The 14,486-nt window shown below is 42.7% G+C and overlaps 1 protein-coding gene across 1 annotated transcript in view; it reads right to left on the reverse strand.

Moving 5' to 3' along the window:
- LOC106606803 (adhesion G protein-coupled receptor E2) overlaps window positions 1-13,057 on the reverse strand; it is a 20,183-nt gene extending 7,126 nt beyond the window's left edge. Inside the window, exons 1-14 of the mRNA XM_045720033.1 lie at window positions 12,801-13,057; window positions 8,779-8,817; window positions 8,363-8,454; window positions 8,077-8,279; window positions 7,619-7,756; window positions 6,922-7,071; window positions 6,528-6,653; window positions 6,052-6,195; window positions 2,387-2,530; window positions 2,109-2,255; window positions 1,792-1,829; window positions 1,517-1,597; window positions 950-979; window positions 184-367 (exon numbers count right to left, since the gene is read on the reverse strand). Of these exons, the coding sequence (XP_045575989.1) occupies window positions 184-367; window positions 950-979; window positions 1,517-1,597; window positions 1,792-1,829; window positions 2,109-2,255; window positions 2,387-2,530; window positions 6,052-6,195; window positions 6,528-6,653; window positions 6,922-7,071; window positions 7,619-7,756; window positions 8,077-8,279; window positions 8,363-8,454; window positions 8,779-8,781 (1,480 nt within the window). The 5' untranslated portion in view covers window positions 8,782-8,817; window positions 12,801-13,057. The remainder of the gene's footprint in view (window positions 1-183; window positions 368-949; window positions 980-1,516; window positions 1,598-1,791; window positions 1,830-2,108; window positions 2,256-2,386; window positions 2,531-6,051; window positions 6,196-6,527; window positions 6,654-6,921; window positions 7,072-7,618; window positions 7,757-8,076; window positions 8,280-8,362; window positions 8,455-8,778; window positions 8,818-12,800) is intronic.
- Between the last annotated feature and the right edge of the window lie 1,429 nt (window positions 13,058-14,486).

Raw genomic sequence — 14,486 nt, forward strand, 5'->3', positions numbered from 1 at the left:
GGGGAGAATGAGGGAGAGATTATGTGTATGTTAGACACTAATGTCTGACAGATACCAGTTATACTTCAACTTTTACTGACAAGGAAATAAACTAAAGCAGTACTGCATTACTGCAGGGGGGAGAGAGATGGAAAGGTGGTAGGGGCTGTATGTAGGTCCAGACTGCGTAATGGTTCTTCTTACCCAGCTCAGGTGTGTGTATGGTTTTGTTGACCCGGCCCTGAGAAGGGTCCACTAAGGCATTCACCAGGAGCTCTGAGATCTTCAGGACCACACTGCCAGACTCCCCGCCATCCTTTCCAGGCCCACTCCACACCTGGCCTGTACTGGCCTGCTGCGCTGAGATGCTTCCAACTCCTGACACCTTCTATGGAAATGGATGGATCGATGAATTCATGGAGGAATTCATTCATGAATGACAACGGTTACATGCACACAATAATGAGATTATTGTGGATAGTCAGGTTAATATAATAGTTTGTTTAAAACGTTTGCATGCTTTGCAAGAAGAATGATTTCCCTAATAATCCTGTTTACACTGACACATCTGAGATCAGGCTACTTTTGATAAATGCCGGAAATCGCCAATCAAAAGAATTATTCTAACACAGTGACCATGTTATTTTGGCGAAGACTATTTGATTCAGAGTTCGGACATAAAAAGTTGGTATGCGAAAAATATTTATAAGACGCATACAGTTTTTGCGAACTCACTTCACTCGCGCATTAGATGGAAACGTGCAGTACCCGGTGCACATGTGCAGATCAAATACCCCGCTGGAACGCCGATGAAGATAAGCAGAACACGGCCATAATCAGTTTAGTATCGATTTCTTAGTGTGCATGTAAAGGTACTCAATGATAAACATACTGCCTTGACTAAGACAAACTAACCCTACTCCCATTATTATTATTTAAAACATGAGACAGAGTTGGAAGGGGGCATTACCAGGGCTGTCGAGAGGCTGTTTGTCACTGACTGAGGAAAAAAGAAAATGGGAGAGAAAGAAGGGGGAGAGGAACGGGGGAGAGATACAATGGCATTGGTTAGCATGTGGAGACATTAAACAGGACCCTCTGGGTAGGGAATAGAACTATGTACTGAAACTTGACCCATTTCCAAACTATCCAAGTGGCGCCAGAAATCAATGAACAAGCATGTCAGTGGCTGTTTGTCTCAAGCGTCTCAGAGTAAGAGTGCTGATTAAGGATCAGTTGAAACTTTAAGATCACATGAACAAAATTACATGGACAGGGGGGACCTGATCCTGGATCAGCACTCCTACTCTGACAGATTTGATACATATGGCTCAAGATCTACAGAAGTGTTTAGAATAGATAGTAAGAGCTATGGGTTGTTTATTTGTATTTTATTTTACCTTTATTTAACTAGAAAAGTCAGTTAAGAACAAATTCTTATTTAAAATGATGGCCAAACCCTCCCCTAACCCGGACGACACTGGGCCAATTGTGCGCCACCCAGTTTCTGGACAGATGTAAAGGTCGCTGTACTGACCCCCTCTGGTAGGACGATGTCAGGGTTCTCCATCAGCTGTTGGTTCATCTGGTTGAGGAAGTACATCTCCTTAGACTGGCCCTGCAGCGGGAACACAGATACAACATCAGCACAACATCAACGCACAACCAGATGACAATGTTGTTACAACTTTGTCGTCAGTGATACTTTTCCTACATCTTCATCCGACAGGATCATTTTAAAGCCCACCATACTGTATGGGTGGTACTTACACTGGATCCATTCTAAAGACCTGTGTGTTTCCAACCACGTACCTCTGGGGGAACTATGGCGGCTAGAACGTCATCAACACCTGTGAGGGGGGATGGAGGGAAGGAGCGAGAGAGAGGGAGAAGAGAAAGAGACAAAGACAGAGAGAAAGAGAAAGACAGAGAGAGAGAGCGAGAGAGAGAGAGAGAGAGAGAGAGAAAAAGAGAGAGCAACACAGAGATAGAGAGTGAGAAAGATAAATAAAAAGAGAGAGAAAGAGAGAAAATAATATATCAAGTTCCCATCAGACCTCCGAAGCATTTCACTACACTGGACTTCTTCTGTACATAATATCTTTCCAAACAATACAAGTATGACTCACTTTCACACACAGTGACGTCAGTTTCCCACAGTACTCCAGTGGAGGAGAAGTATCCTTCCACACAGGAACAGTGGAAGGTCCCTGGTGCATTGGTACACACAGAGTGGAGACCACATAGACCAGGGGTGTTAGCACACTCATCTATGTCTGCAGGGAGAAACAAACACTGGGATATACACATATACAGTAACAGATACCCATACAAAGATACACACACAAACACACACACTTTTACATGCATGCATACATGCGCACACTCAGTGAAGTATGTCACAGACCTAGGCATGGATTTAAGGGGCTGGCTATGGCATCTGGGCTGGTGAGCAGGTAGCCAAAGAGGCAGGTACAGCTGTGTGCTGCATAAGAGTTGGTACAGTTGGCACCGGGACCACACACGGTTTTGTTCAGACACTCATTAATGTCTGTAGGGTTCAAACCACAGATACAACTGATAAGAACAAGTTATGGTCACCAAGCATGTCAGAGTAAGACTGCTGATCTAGGATCAGGTGCTCCCTATCCAAAATCTCAGTCATTAGGATCTAAAAGGAAAAATGTATCCTAGATCAGCACTCCTATACTGAGACACGTTGTGAATACAGGCCCAGAATCACCTAACACCATTATCTTATCCTAGACCTAGGTTATGTCCCAAATGGCACCCTATTCACTATATACATACACCCTGTATACATATACATACACCTTATATACACATTCACTATGTACATACACCCTGTATACATATACACATTCACTATATACATACAGACCTGTATGTTTTATATATACCCTCATAGATATCATCCTAACCAATTTGCCCTCTAAATACACCTCTGCTGTTTTCAACCAAGATCTCAGCGATCACTGCCTCATTGCCTGCATCCGTAATGGGTCAGCGGTCAAACGACCTCCACTCATCACTATCAAACGCTCCTTGAAACACTTCAGCGAGCAGGCCTTTCTAATCGACCTGGCCCGGGTAACCTGGAAGGATATCCACCTCATCCCGCCAGTAGAGGATGCCTGGTTATTTTTTTTAAATGCCTTCCTCACCATCTTAAATAAGCATGCCCCATTCAAGAAATTTAGAACAAGGAACAGATATAGCCCTTGGTTCTCTCCAGACCTGACTGCCCTTAACCAACACAAAAACATCCTGTGGCGTTCTGCATTAGCATCGAACAGCCCCCGTGAAATGCAACTTTTTATGGAAGTTAGAAACCAATATACACAGGCAGTTAGAAAAGCCAAGGCTAGCTTTTTCAAGCAGAAATTTGCTTCCTGCAACACAAACTCAAAAAGGTTCTGGGACATTGTAAAGTCTATGGAGAATAAGAGCACCTCCTCCCAGCTGCCCACTGCACTGAGGATAGGAAACTCTGTCACCACCGATAAATCCACTAAAATTGAGAATTTCAATAAGCATTTCACTACGGCTGGCCATGCTTTCCACCTGGCCACCCCTACCCCCGTCAACAGCACTGCACCCCCCACAGCAACTCACCCAAGCCTTCCCCATTTCTCCTTCTCCCAAATCCAGTCAGCTGATGTTCTGAAAGAGCTGCATAATCTGGACCCCCACAAATCAGACGGGCTAGACAATCTGGACCCTTTCTTTCTAAAATGATCTGCCGAAATTGTTGCAACCCCTATTACTAGCCTGTTCATTCTCACTTTCGTGTCGCCTGAGATTCCCAAAGATTGGAAAGCAGCTGCGGTCATCCCCCTCTTCAAAGGGGGGGACACTCTTGACCCAAACTGCTACAGACCTATATCTATCCTACCCTGCCTTTCTAAGGTCTTCGAAAGCCAAGTTAACAAACAGATCACCGACCATTTTGAATCCCACTGTACCTTCTCCGCTATGCAATCTGGTTTCAGAGCTGGTCATGGGTGCACCTCAGCCACGCTCAAGGTCCTAAACGATATCTTAACCGCCATCGATAAGAAACAGTACTGTGCAGCCGTAGTCATTGACCTGCCCAAGGCTTTCGACTCTGTCAATCACCACATCCTCATCGGCAGACTCAACAGCCTTGGTTTCTCAAATGACTGCCTCGCCTGGTTCACCAACTACTTCTCCGACAGAGTTCAGTGTGTCAAATCTGAGGGCCTGTTGTCTGGGCCTCTGGCAGTCTCTATGGGGGTGCCACAGGGTTCAATTCTTGGGCCGTCTCTCTTCTCTGTATATATCAATGATGTCGCTCTTGCTGCTGGTGAGTCTCTGATCCACCTCTACGCAGACGACACCATTCTGTATACCTCTGGCCCTTCTTTGGACACTGTGTTAACAACCCTCCAGACGAGCTTCAATGCCATACAACTCTCCTTCCGTGGCCTACAACTGCTCTTAAATACAAGTAAAACTAAATGCATGCTCTTCAACTGATCGCTGCCTGCACCTGCATCACTACTCCAGCATCACTACTCTGGACGATTCTGACTTAGAATATGTGGACAACTACAAATACCTAGGTGTCTGGTTAGACTGTAAACTCTCCTTCCAGACTCACATAACACATCTCCAATCCAAAGTTAAATCTAAAATTGGCTTCCTATTTCAGAAAAAAGCATCCTTCACTCATTCTGCCATACATACCCTCGTAAAACTGACCATCTTACCGATCCTCGACTTTGGCGATGTCATTTACAAAATAGCCTCCAACACCCTACTCAACAAATTGGATGCAGTCTATCACAGTGCCATCCGTTTTGTCACCAAAGCCCCATATACAACCCACCACTGCAACCTGTACGCTCTCGTTGGCTGGCCCTCGCTTCATACTCGTCGCCAAACCCACTGGCTCCAGGTCATCTACAAGACCCTGCTAGGTAAAGTCCCGCCTTATCTCTGTTCGCTGGTCACCATAGCTGCACCCAACCGTAGCACGCGTTCCAGCAGGTATATCTCACTTGTCACCCCCAAAGCCAATTCCTCCTTTGGCCGCCTCTCCTTCCAGTTCTCTGCTGCCAATGACTGGAACGAACTACAAAAATCTCTGAAACTGGAAACACTTATCTCCCTCACTAGCTTTTAGCACCAGCTGTCAGAGCAGCTCACAGATCACTGCACCTGTACGTAGCCCATCTTTAAAATAGCCCAAACAACTCCCCCTTCCCCTACTGCATTTATTTATTTTGCTCCTTTGCACCCCAGTATTTCTACTTTGCACACTCATCTACTGTCAAATCTACCATTCCAGTGTTTTAATTGCTATATTGTATTTACTTCGCCACCATGGCCTATTTATTGCCTTTACCTCCCTTATCTCACCTCATTTGCTCACATTGTATATAGACTTATTCTTCTACTGTATTATTGACTGTATGTTTGTTTTACTCCATGTGTAACTCTGTTGTTATATGTGTCGAACTGCTTTGCTTTATCTTGGCCAGGTCGCAGTTGTAAATGAGAACTTGTTCTGAACTTGCCTACCTAGTTAAATAAAGATTAAATATATATTTTTTTAAATACATACACATTCACTATATACGTACACCCTGTATACATATACATACACCTTGTATACACATTCACTATATACAATCACCCTGTATACATATACACCCTATATACACATGAACTATATACATACACCCTGTATACATATACATACACCTTATATATACATTCACTATATATATACACCCTGTATACATATACACCCTATATACACATTAACTATACACATACACCCTATATACACATTAACTATATACATACACCCTGTATACATATACACCCTATATACATACACCCTATATACATACACATACACCTTATATACACATTCACTATATACATACGCCCTGTATACATATACACCCTATATACAAATTCACTATATACATAGGAATAGGGTGCCATTTGGGATGTAAACCTAGTCAGTGCCCCATGATACAGTATGTTAAATACAACAGTAGTGAGACAACATAGTACCTATACAGGGGTTGGCCTTGCTGGGGTTGAGGACTGGGTTTGTGGGTGAGAAGCCTAGGAGACAGGTACAGTTGTGGGCTCCTGGTGTGTTGGTACAGACAGACTCCTGACCACAGATGGTTGAGTTGAAACACTCGTCAATATCTGTGGAGGTTCAATAGTTGAATAGTTCAGTTAGCATCTTACAACAGGGTGCCAGGCAGCATCCAGGTTGACAGCATTATGGTCAGTAGTGTATGATATAGATAATAATATACTGTAACATAAAATGCTACCATGAGTTCTTCCATCTCCTTTAGGAAGCACTGTAAATTAGCATAAGTTAGGTGTAATGATGCAATGCACATGACTGTTGTTATCCATTCAATATGTTCATGTTTTACCGGTCCCTATCTAAATAAATGGTTTATATTAAAATATTGAAAAAGTTTAATCAGATTTATCACAGAAAGCTAGTGTTAGTGCTGTTCAGAGACCTTGGCAGTCGAAGGGTCCGTCAGGCTTGTATCCCTTGTAACAGGTGCAGGTGTAATTTCCCGGTGTGTTTGTACATTTACCGAAACCACCACAAACCTCCTCAATCTCCACACACTCATTCACATCTGGGGGGACATAGATTTAATATGCCAATATTTACAAAGTTCCATAAATCAAAGCACACACAACTAGACAACGTTCAGCAATTTTAATTTTAGTGTTTTTTTTTTATCTTGCTTACACAGCAGACAGAAGACAAATTCACATGTATATATTCACAAAGTTAATATATATAAAACGCAGGAATGTCGTTCATAGCAGCCATGAAATTCAAACTCTCGTCTCATGTCATTGATATGATTGGTGCAGTAGGTGTATGAGTGGTAAACATACCTGTGCAGGGGTTGCGGGATGGGTTGATTGCCAAGGCTGGATCTGAGGGTACAAACCCCTCTAGACAGCTACAGTTGTAGACTCCTGGTAAATTAGTACAGTTGGAATGCGGACCGCAGAGATTAGCGGTCTCCTCACACTCATTGATATCTGTTGGGGAGGGTTAGGACAGGGTTAGAGGCTATCTTCTACATTAAGGGTAGGGAAAATACGGCCCCGGCCAGCGAGTCGATTCAATTCAGCCCGCAGTGGATTGTTTTTTAAGAAATAGTTTTTTCTTTCTTAAATTATTATTTTGGATAGAAGAACGGCTTCAAAATTAATTTGGACTAATTTCTGATGTGGCCCTCGAGCCAAAAAGTATGCCTACCCCTAGTCCTGTTCTACACACACACACACACACACACACACACACACACACACACACACACACACACACACACACACACACACACACACACACACACACACACACACACACACACACACACACACACAATAAACAAACCAGTTTAAATGGTCAAATTCCCATTTGTGACTGACTATTATTATTTCCATGTGAGAAGTGCAGTGTTTTGTACCGGTGGGTCTATGCTGAATGAACAACCATCATACTGTCTTACCTGATCAAACACTTAGGACTATCTGAACTGATATAACCACAGAGCCCCTTACATAGCTACTACGGCACTTCTACCTTGGCAACCGTAGGATTCGTTTGTGGGTAGATGTGTTGGAGGTATCTTGTATCCAGAGACACATTGACAGCCTCCATTTTTGGTCGTACTGCACTCTGCAAGGGGACCGCAGGAGTCTGCCACACAGTTCCTATGGTCTGGACAGAGAGAAGAGACACACAGAGAGTTTACTTTAACAGTCTGATATTTTAGCTTGGAATAATGAGACACAAGAGCAGGTTCACTTCAAGTCAAATATAATGTCTCTGTGACTGCAGATTGACTGCTTCAAAAACAAGTAGCTTGCTTTATGATTTACTACTTTTTTACTATACACCAATAGATTCAATTCAACTTCAGATAAAGTAAATTTAAACAGCTCAATACACTTAACAGTTAAATAGACAATAAAATGTGTTTGGTAGGAGTACTGTACAAGTCATATAAAAAGCAGGGGATTTCTATACTCGCTACTCACATGTCACATAACCCATGTAGTCGATTGGGTGGTTGTTCATCTGCCTGTACACATAGAATCCTCCAGAAGAGCAGTAGATCACTTGAATAGCTACATTGAGATTACAGCAGTAACCTGTGTTTCCACACGCGTTGCCTGTTGTTGGAGTCTCAGACTCAGACTGAGGATGTGTAAAGGTCAGATGGATGGGATAATATACCCCGCTGTAATAGAGTGGAGCACATTGTGGAATGAGGGTGTCCCCTCCGATCCCGACGTAGCGCACCCATATGTTTGTTCGCCTTACGTCGGTATTGATGGGGTAGCCGGGGATAGAGGAAGAGCTGAAGAGATAGTTACGTCGAGGCTCATCCAGAGCCGTGTAGCCATCACAGGAACCTGGGTGGAAGAAGAAGAAGACAATAAAAAATAGAGCCCCAATGTCAGGGTTAAGCTATGGACCCACTGTTCCATCATCAGGAGAAATTGTACACATTGCCCTACGACTAGTTACTTCTGTACTGTTAAACCTCCTACCAAATATCAGAAGTCATAATCAAACTGATCACATAGAATACAAATAAGAACATGCAGGGGTTATAGAACTTCCCCCTGGGCACAGACATCAATTCAATGTCTATTCCACGTTGGTTAAACGTAATTTCATTGAAATGACGTGGAAACAATGTTTATTTAACAAGTCTGTGCCCAGTGGGTACTTACCATTAGGATAAGAGGAAGTCTCAATGATGAACAGAGAACCTGAAAGGAAGGAGAAGACACAAAGTCAAGGGCAGACAGTAATACTAGATGGTGATCATTTGGGATAAAATACTGAAATATCAGTCCACTCACCCAGGAGTAGAGACAGAGAACAGTAGCTCATCCTGACAGATCCCTCTTCTAGGGCTGAATACATTGAATACCTTCACCCAGTCTAACCCATACGTGCATCCCAAGAGAAACATCTCAATTTGCACACCATCCAAAACTCTGTTATCAGAAGGTTTGAGACTTATGCAAATGATCTGGTTAAGGTTTGGATACAAACCTCCATCTTAACAAAACAAAGTGAGGGAGACGATGGCTGAGGTCAGAAGCTACTCTTTCACTGATAGCAGGGAGGGGGAAGAGGTGGATGTCATCCATTTTGAGGCCTGCTCTGTGGTAAACGCATAAGTAGCATAACACAGCCTCAGACAATTACAACAGGCAACTCAAATTGGCTTTGCAATTCAGAAGTCTAATAAGGATTTTCTTGTAATCTCTGGAAATACCCAACCATCAAGACTAGGCCTAAAGCCTAGATATGTTATGCTTGTGGTGTGTCTTGACCATAGATCAGATCTTGTCGTTGTTAGTCAACTGTAATTAAAATCCATCTTAAAAAATGATGACCTATCCCAGTAGCCCACTTTGCCCATATAGCCTACATGGCAAAATATAACTAGATATGAATGTTGGACAATCAACGAACAGGCCTATATGGTGAAGTGAGTGCTACAGGCTCCTCACACCACCAATATGCTCTCAGTCACACATGGGTTATTACAGATGGGATGGAGGCAACGATGAGTAGAAACCTTAGATGAATCCCAGGGGCTGGTTTGAAGCCACAATGCAGCCATGTTTGTGCTCCTCCACCGTTGTAAAAAGGTTTTTGGAAGATATACTGTAGAAATGCATTTATTAATGTATACATTTGTTTTTGCCAAGTGTATTCTACTACAGACACCCAAATGCATATTTTAAATTACATTATGTAAACTGAACATACTGTATATACACTGCTCAAAAAAATAAAGGGAACACTTAAACAACACAATGTAACTCCAAGTCAATCACACTTCTGTGAAATCAAACTGTCCACTTAGGAAGCAACACTGATTGACAATAAATGTCACATGATGTTGTGCAAATGGAATAGACAACAGGTGGAAATTATAGGCAATTAGCAAGACACCCCCAATAAAGGAGTGGTTCTGCAGGTGGTGACCACAGACCACTTCTCAGTTCCTATGCTTCCTGGCTGATGTTTTGGTCACTTTTGAATGCTGGCGGTGCTTTCACTCTAGTGGTAGCATGAGACGGAGTCTACAACCCACACAAGTGGCTCAGGTTGTGCAGCTCATCCAGGATGGCACATCAATGCGAACTGTGGCAAGAAGGTTTGCTGTGTCTGTCAGTGTAGTGTCCAGAGCATGGAGGCGCTACCAGGAGACAGGCCAGTACATCAGGAGATGTGGAGGAGGCCGTAGGAGGGCAACAACCCAGCAGCAGGACCGCTACCTCCGCCTTTGTGCAAGGAGGAGCAGGAGAAGCACTGCCAGAGCCCTGCAAAATGACCTCCAGCAGGCCACAAATGTGCATGTGTCTGCTCAAACGGTCAGAAACAGACTCCATGAGGGTGGTATGAGGGCCTGACGTCCACAGGTGGGGGTTGTGCTTACAACCCAACACCGTGCAGGACGTTTGGCATTTGCCAGAGAACACCAAGATTGGCAAATTCGCCACTGGCGCCCTGTGCTCTTCACAGATGAAAGCAGGTTCACACTGAGCACATGTGACAGACGTGACAGAGTCTGGAGACGCCGTGGAGAATGTTCTGCTGCCTGCAACATCCTCCAGCATAACCGGTTTGGCGGTGGGTCAGTCATGGTGTGGGGTGGCATTTCTTTTGGGGGGGCGCACAGCCCTCCATGTGCTCGCCAGAGGTAGCCTGACTGCCATTAGGTACCGAGATGAGATCCTCAGACCCCTTGTGAGACCATATGCTGGTGCGGTTGGCCCTGGGTTCCTCCTAATGCAAGACAATGCTAGACCTCATGTGGCTGGAGTGTGTCAGCAGTTCCTGCAAGAGGAAGGCATTGATGCTATGGACTGGCCCGCCCGTTCCCCAGACCTGAATCCAATTGAGCACATCTGGGACATCACGTCTCGCTCCATCCACCAACGCCACATTGCACCACAGACTGTCCAGGAGTTGGCGGATGCTTTAGTCCAGGTCTGGGAGGAGATCCCTCAGGAGACCATCCACCACCTCATCAGGAGCATGCCCAGGTGTTGTAGGGAGGTCATACAGGCACGTGGAGGCCACACACACTACTGAGCCTCATTTTGACTTGTTTTAAGGACATTACATCAAAGTTGGATCAGCCTGTAGTGTGGTTTTCCACTTTAATTTTGAGTGTGACTCCAAATCCAGACCTCCATGGGTTGATAAATTGGATTTCCATTGATTATTTTTGTGTGATTTTGTTGTCAGCACATTCAACTATGTAAAGAAAAAAGCATTTAATAAGATTATTTCATTCATTCAGATCTAGGATGTGTTGTTTAAGTGTTCCCTTTATTTTTTGAGCAGTATATATATATATATATATATTTATTTTTTTTAAGTTTAAAATATATTTTTTTTTCTTAAAGTAAAACATTTTGAGAGCAGTAATGTTACTGTCTCCACTACAACAACAAAATACATTTAATTACTGTAGAATTTCATTAATTCCTATGGAGGACACCTCCTTCTGAGGAGTAGCTTCATAGCCTATCATTGGCCAATACATAGCGTCTGCAATCTAGGCTTTATATACATCATTGGATGGAATCATGTGCCCTCTGCCTTGTTAACGGGATATGTGGTGCTCCATACCCATTACAGCCTGTCAAATTGAAAGCAGGGAATTCTTGACGATACTTTCTTTGTTCTGATTCGGTTAAAAGTCTATATTATAAATGCTTGTGTCCAGTTGCAGGTGGTTCTCCAAAAGTTAGAGAATATTCAGAAATATATTAAATCCATGTTTTGTATCAAGTGAGAAATGCCTCTTGCATGTGTGTAGATCTTTGTTTTGGTAACACTGTGTGACGTACTGTCATCTACTTCTACACGTGGCCATGGCCGCGTCGCATAGAAACGACTAGTTCCTGTAAAGATGTTTGGAAATGTAAGATGTCTGGCTGCTAAAATGTCAAGGGAACTCCTCACTTGGTGCAAAACATGGATTTCATATCTTTCTGAATCTTCGCTGGCTTTTGGAGAACCACCTGGACACAGACATTTATCAGATACACTTTTTACAGAACCGGGAAAGAAGAAAGTATCGCCAAGAACAGATTAGTTGAATCAATTTAATATAGGATAGGAATATTGCCTTTTACATTGCAGAACCAGTTTACTGGCTGCAACTGAAGGGATTCAATTAAGCTGCCAAGGGTTGCACCGGGTTATTGCCCGTGACATGAACAGGCAAAAGAGGTGAGGGAGGAGCTGCTTTATCAAATCTAACAGTAATCTGAGTTGCCCGGTAATCTGCGCTGCCTATATTGCGGACAAGGCAGCATGGTGCATCGTTCTGAAACAATCAACATGTATTTTCCATAAAGTAAATGTTTGAATTTTTTTACTTCTTTTAGGCCTACTTAGGAAGACAGATTAAGAAGATGTGCGTTTTCATCACGAGAACAAACACTTTTAGATGTGAAAACATTGAATCCTACTCATTACTCCACGTGCTTAACCTACGCCACTTTTGTTTTGAGCACTTTTGGACGGGGCAGCCGGCTCACGCCAGGGAGGCACCCTTGTTCCAAAAGGAATGAAATCACTTTTCACCCAGTGCAAACCCTGCCAAACCGTGCACTCTTAATTTAATCCCGTCATTGTAATTTAGTAGGCTAATGGTATGACCCTGGACAGGGCCCTTTGAGGCCAATTTGTTAATTTAAGACTGCACTTGCCTTACCTGTGTCTGTTCAGTTTTGACCGGTTAAGCCTGATGCATAGGCTTCTTCTATTTAGCTGTTGCCAGTGTATCGTCAATGTAGTAAATCTTCCAAGACTATTTGATTGACATGTTGTATTATATGGCGCCTTCACTGATGAATCACTAAAACCTGTAGCTATAATCTAATAAATATTTGAGCACTTCAACCTGCCTTGCCTCTTGTTGAGTCTCTGTCCGTATGACTGCTAAGGTCTTTCTACAGAATACTTGAAGTTTAATTCAAATTTGCGGCAAGATTAAAGAGGCGCTCATAAAAGATTAGTGCATATCACAGGCGCTTACGTTATGTTTTTATTCAGTTGAGGAATTTACACAATTTACCATTTGTCAAATAAAATCACAGATTCTCAAAGTTTTGGATACTGTGAAAATCCCTTGTTGCCACTTAGACTCACCTTGCAGGTTTCAGAATGACAAGTGTGTGCACGTCAGGGCAGTGTTTTTTAAACAAAGAAAGTCTGTTAACATTGCTGCTGAGCTTCAAGACAGACAGGGATAAGCATTGATTTCTATCTCACCTGTTGACTCATGATGGTTCTCAGATAACACACCTTAAAGGGGACTGAGGGGGTTGGGGGGAATGGGTTGGGGAAGCCTGTTTTGTTTATTTCCCTTACATACAGAATATTACAAAACTGTTGATGCTGTTCTCTGTCTCAGTATGCATTTCTCTGAATGTTTTTCTTTTTTCGAGTGGTTGCCCACAGGTACAGGAAATGATTAAATATGAAATGCAAATACTATATCTGAATGAATATATCTGAATGAATATGATTTGAATGTTATACCAGTACCTGTAACTCCCTTCTGAAAAAATGATAATCTTATTAAAAAGTTGGTCATACAAAACAGGGATAAAACCATGCTGATGGAGCGATACTGTGGATGGACTAGACAGAACGAAGACAGAAAGAAGAAGTAGAACCAAGAAAGAAGTAAAATAGTGCGTCATTACTCACTGTTTTGCCTGTGCTGTCAATTTGTCTTGTAAAGCTGGGCATGCTCTGTTGCATCTGATGATCTCTATGTAAATACAGCACACTGACAAGACAAATGGAAAATAAAGAAACCAAGAAAAAAAAAGGTTTTCAACTCCCTGTGTTCATGTGAATAAGATTTGAGAAGGTAAATCGCAGCTGTCTTTGTGCAAACCTGGTTTTATTTGTAAATGTATTTTCTACCATTATCTGCAGTCCTCTCTCAACATGCTTTCAGGGGTTTAGGGCGGTTCATTTGAGTGATGAGTGAAGCCAAAGCAAAGATTCTATGTAAAGCCCGCTTATGTCAATTCTCTGAGTCTTCATTTGTATACTACTCTAAAATGTTTTTTTGTTTATTTGCTTCTTGATATTTCTGTAAATAGTATAGTATTACCCTTCCTTATTCTGAATTTCCAAACATTGCAAACAAATTTAGTTAGATGAGCATTTCCCAATCCAGGGGCCTCATTTATCAAAGATGCATGCACATAAAAAGACTCTAAACCTAAGGTGCATTCAGTTCACTTGAACGTTTGCTAAGTTGTGGAACGGTTTGTACTGAACGACACATTTACCCACAACGTTCTTTCTTGTATGTTATTGAACAGGCTTTCGGGGTACTTTTGCTCCTGTTTGGTGGGTGTGGCGAGGTGTGGCTTGAAAC

The sequence above is a fragment of the Salmo salar genome, chromosome ssa06 (assembly GCF_905237065.1).
Source record: "Salmo salar chromosome ssa06, Ssal_v3.1, whole genome shotgun sequence".
In the NCBI taxonomy this organism is placed as follows: Eukaryota; Metazoa; Chordata; class Actinopteri; order Salmoniformes; family Salmonidae; genus Salmo; species Salmo salar.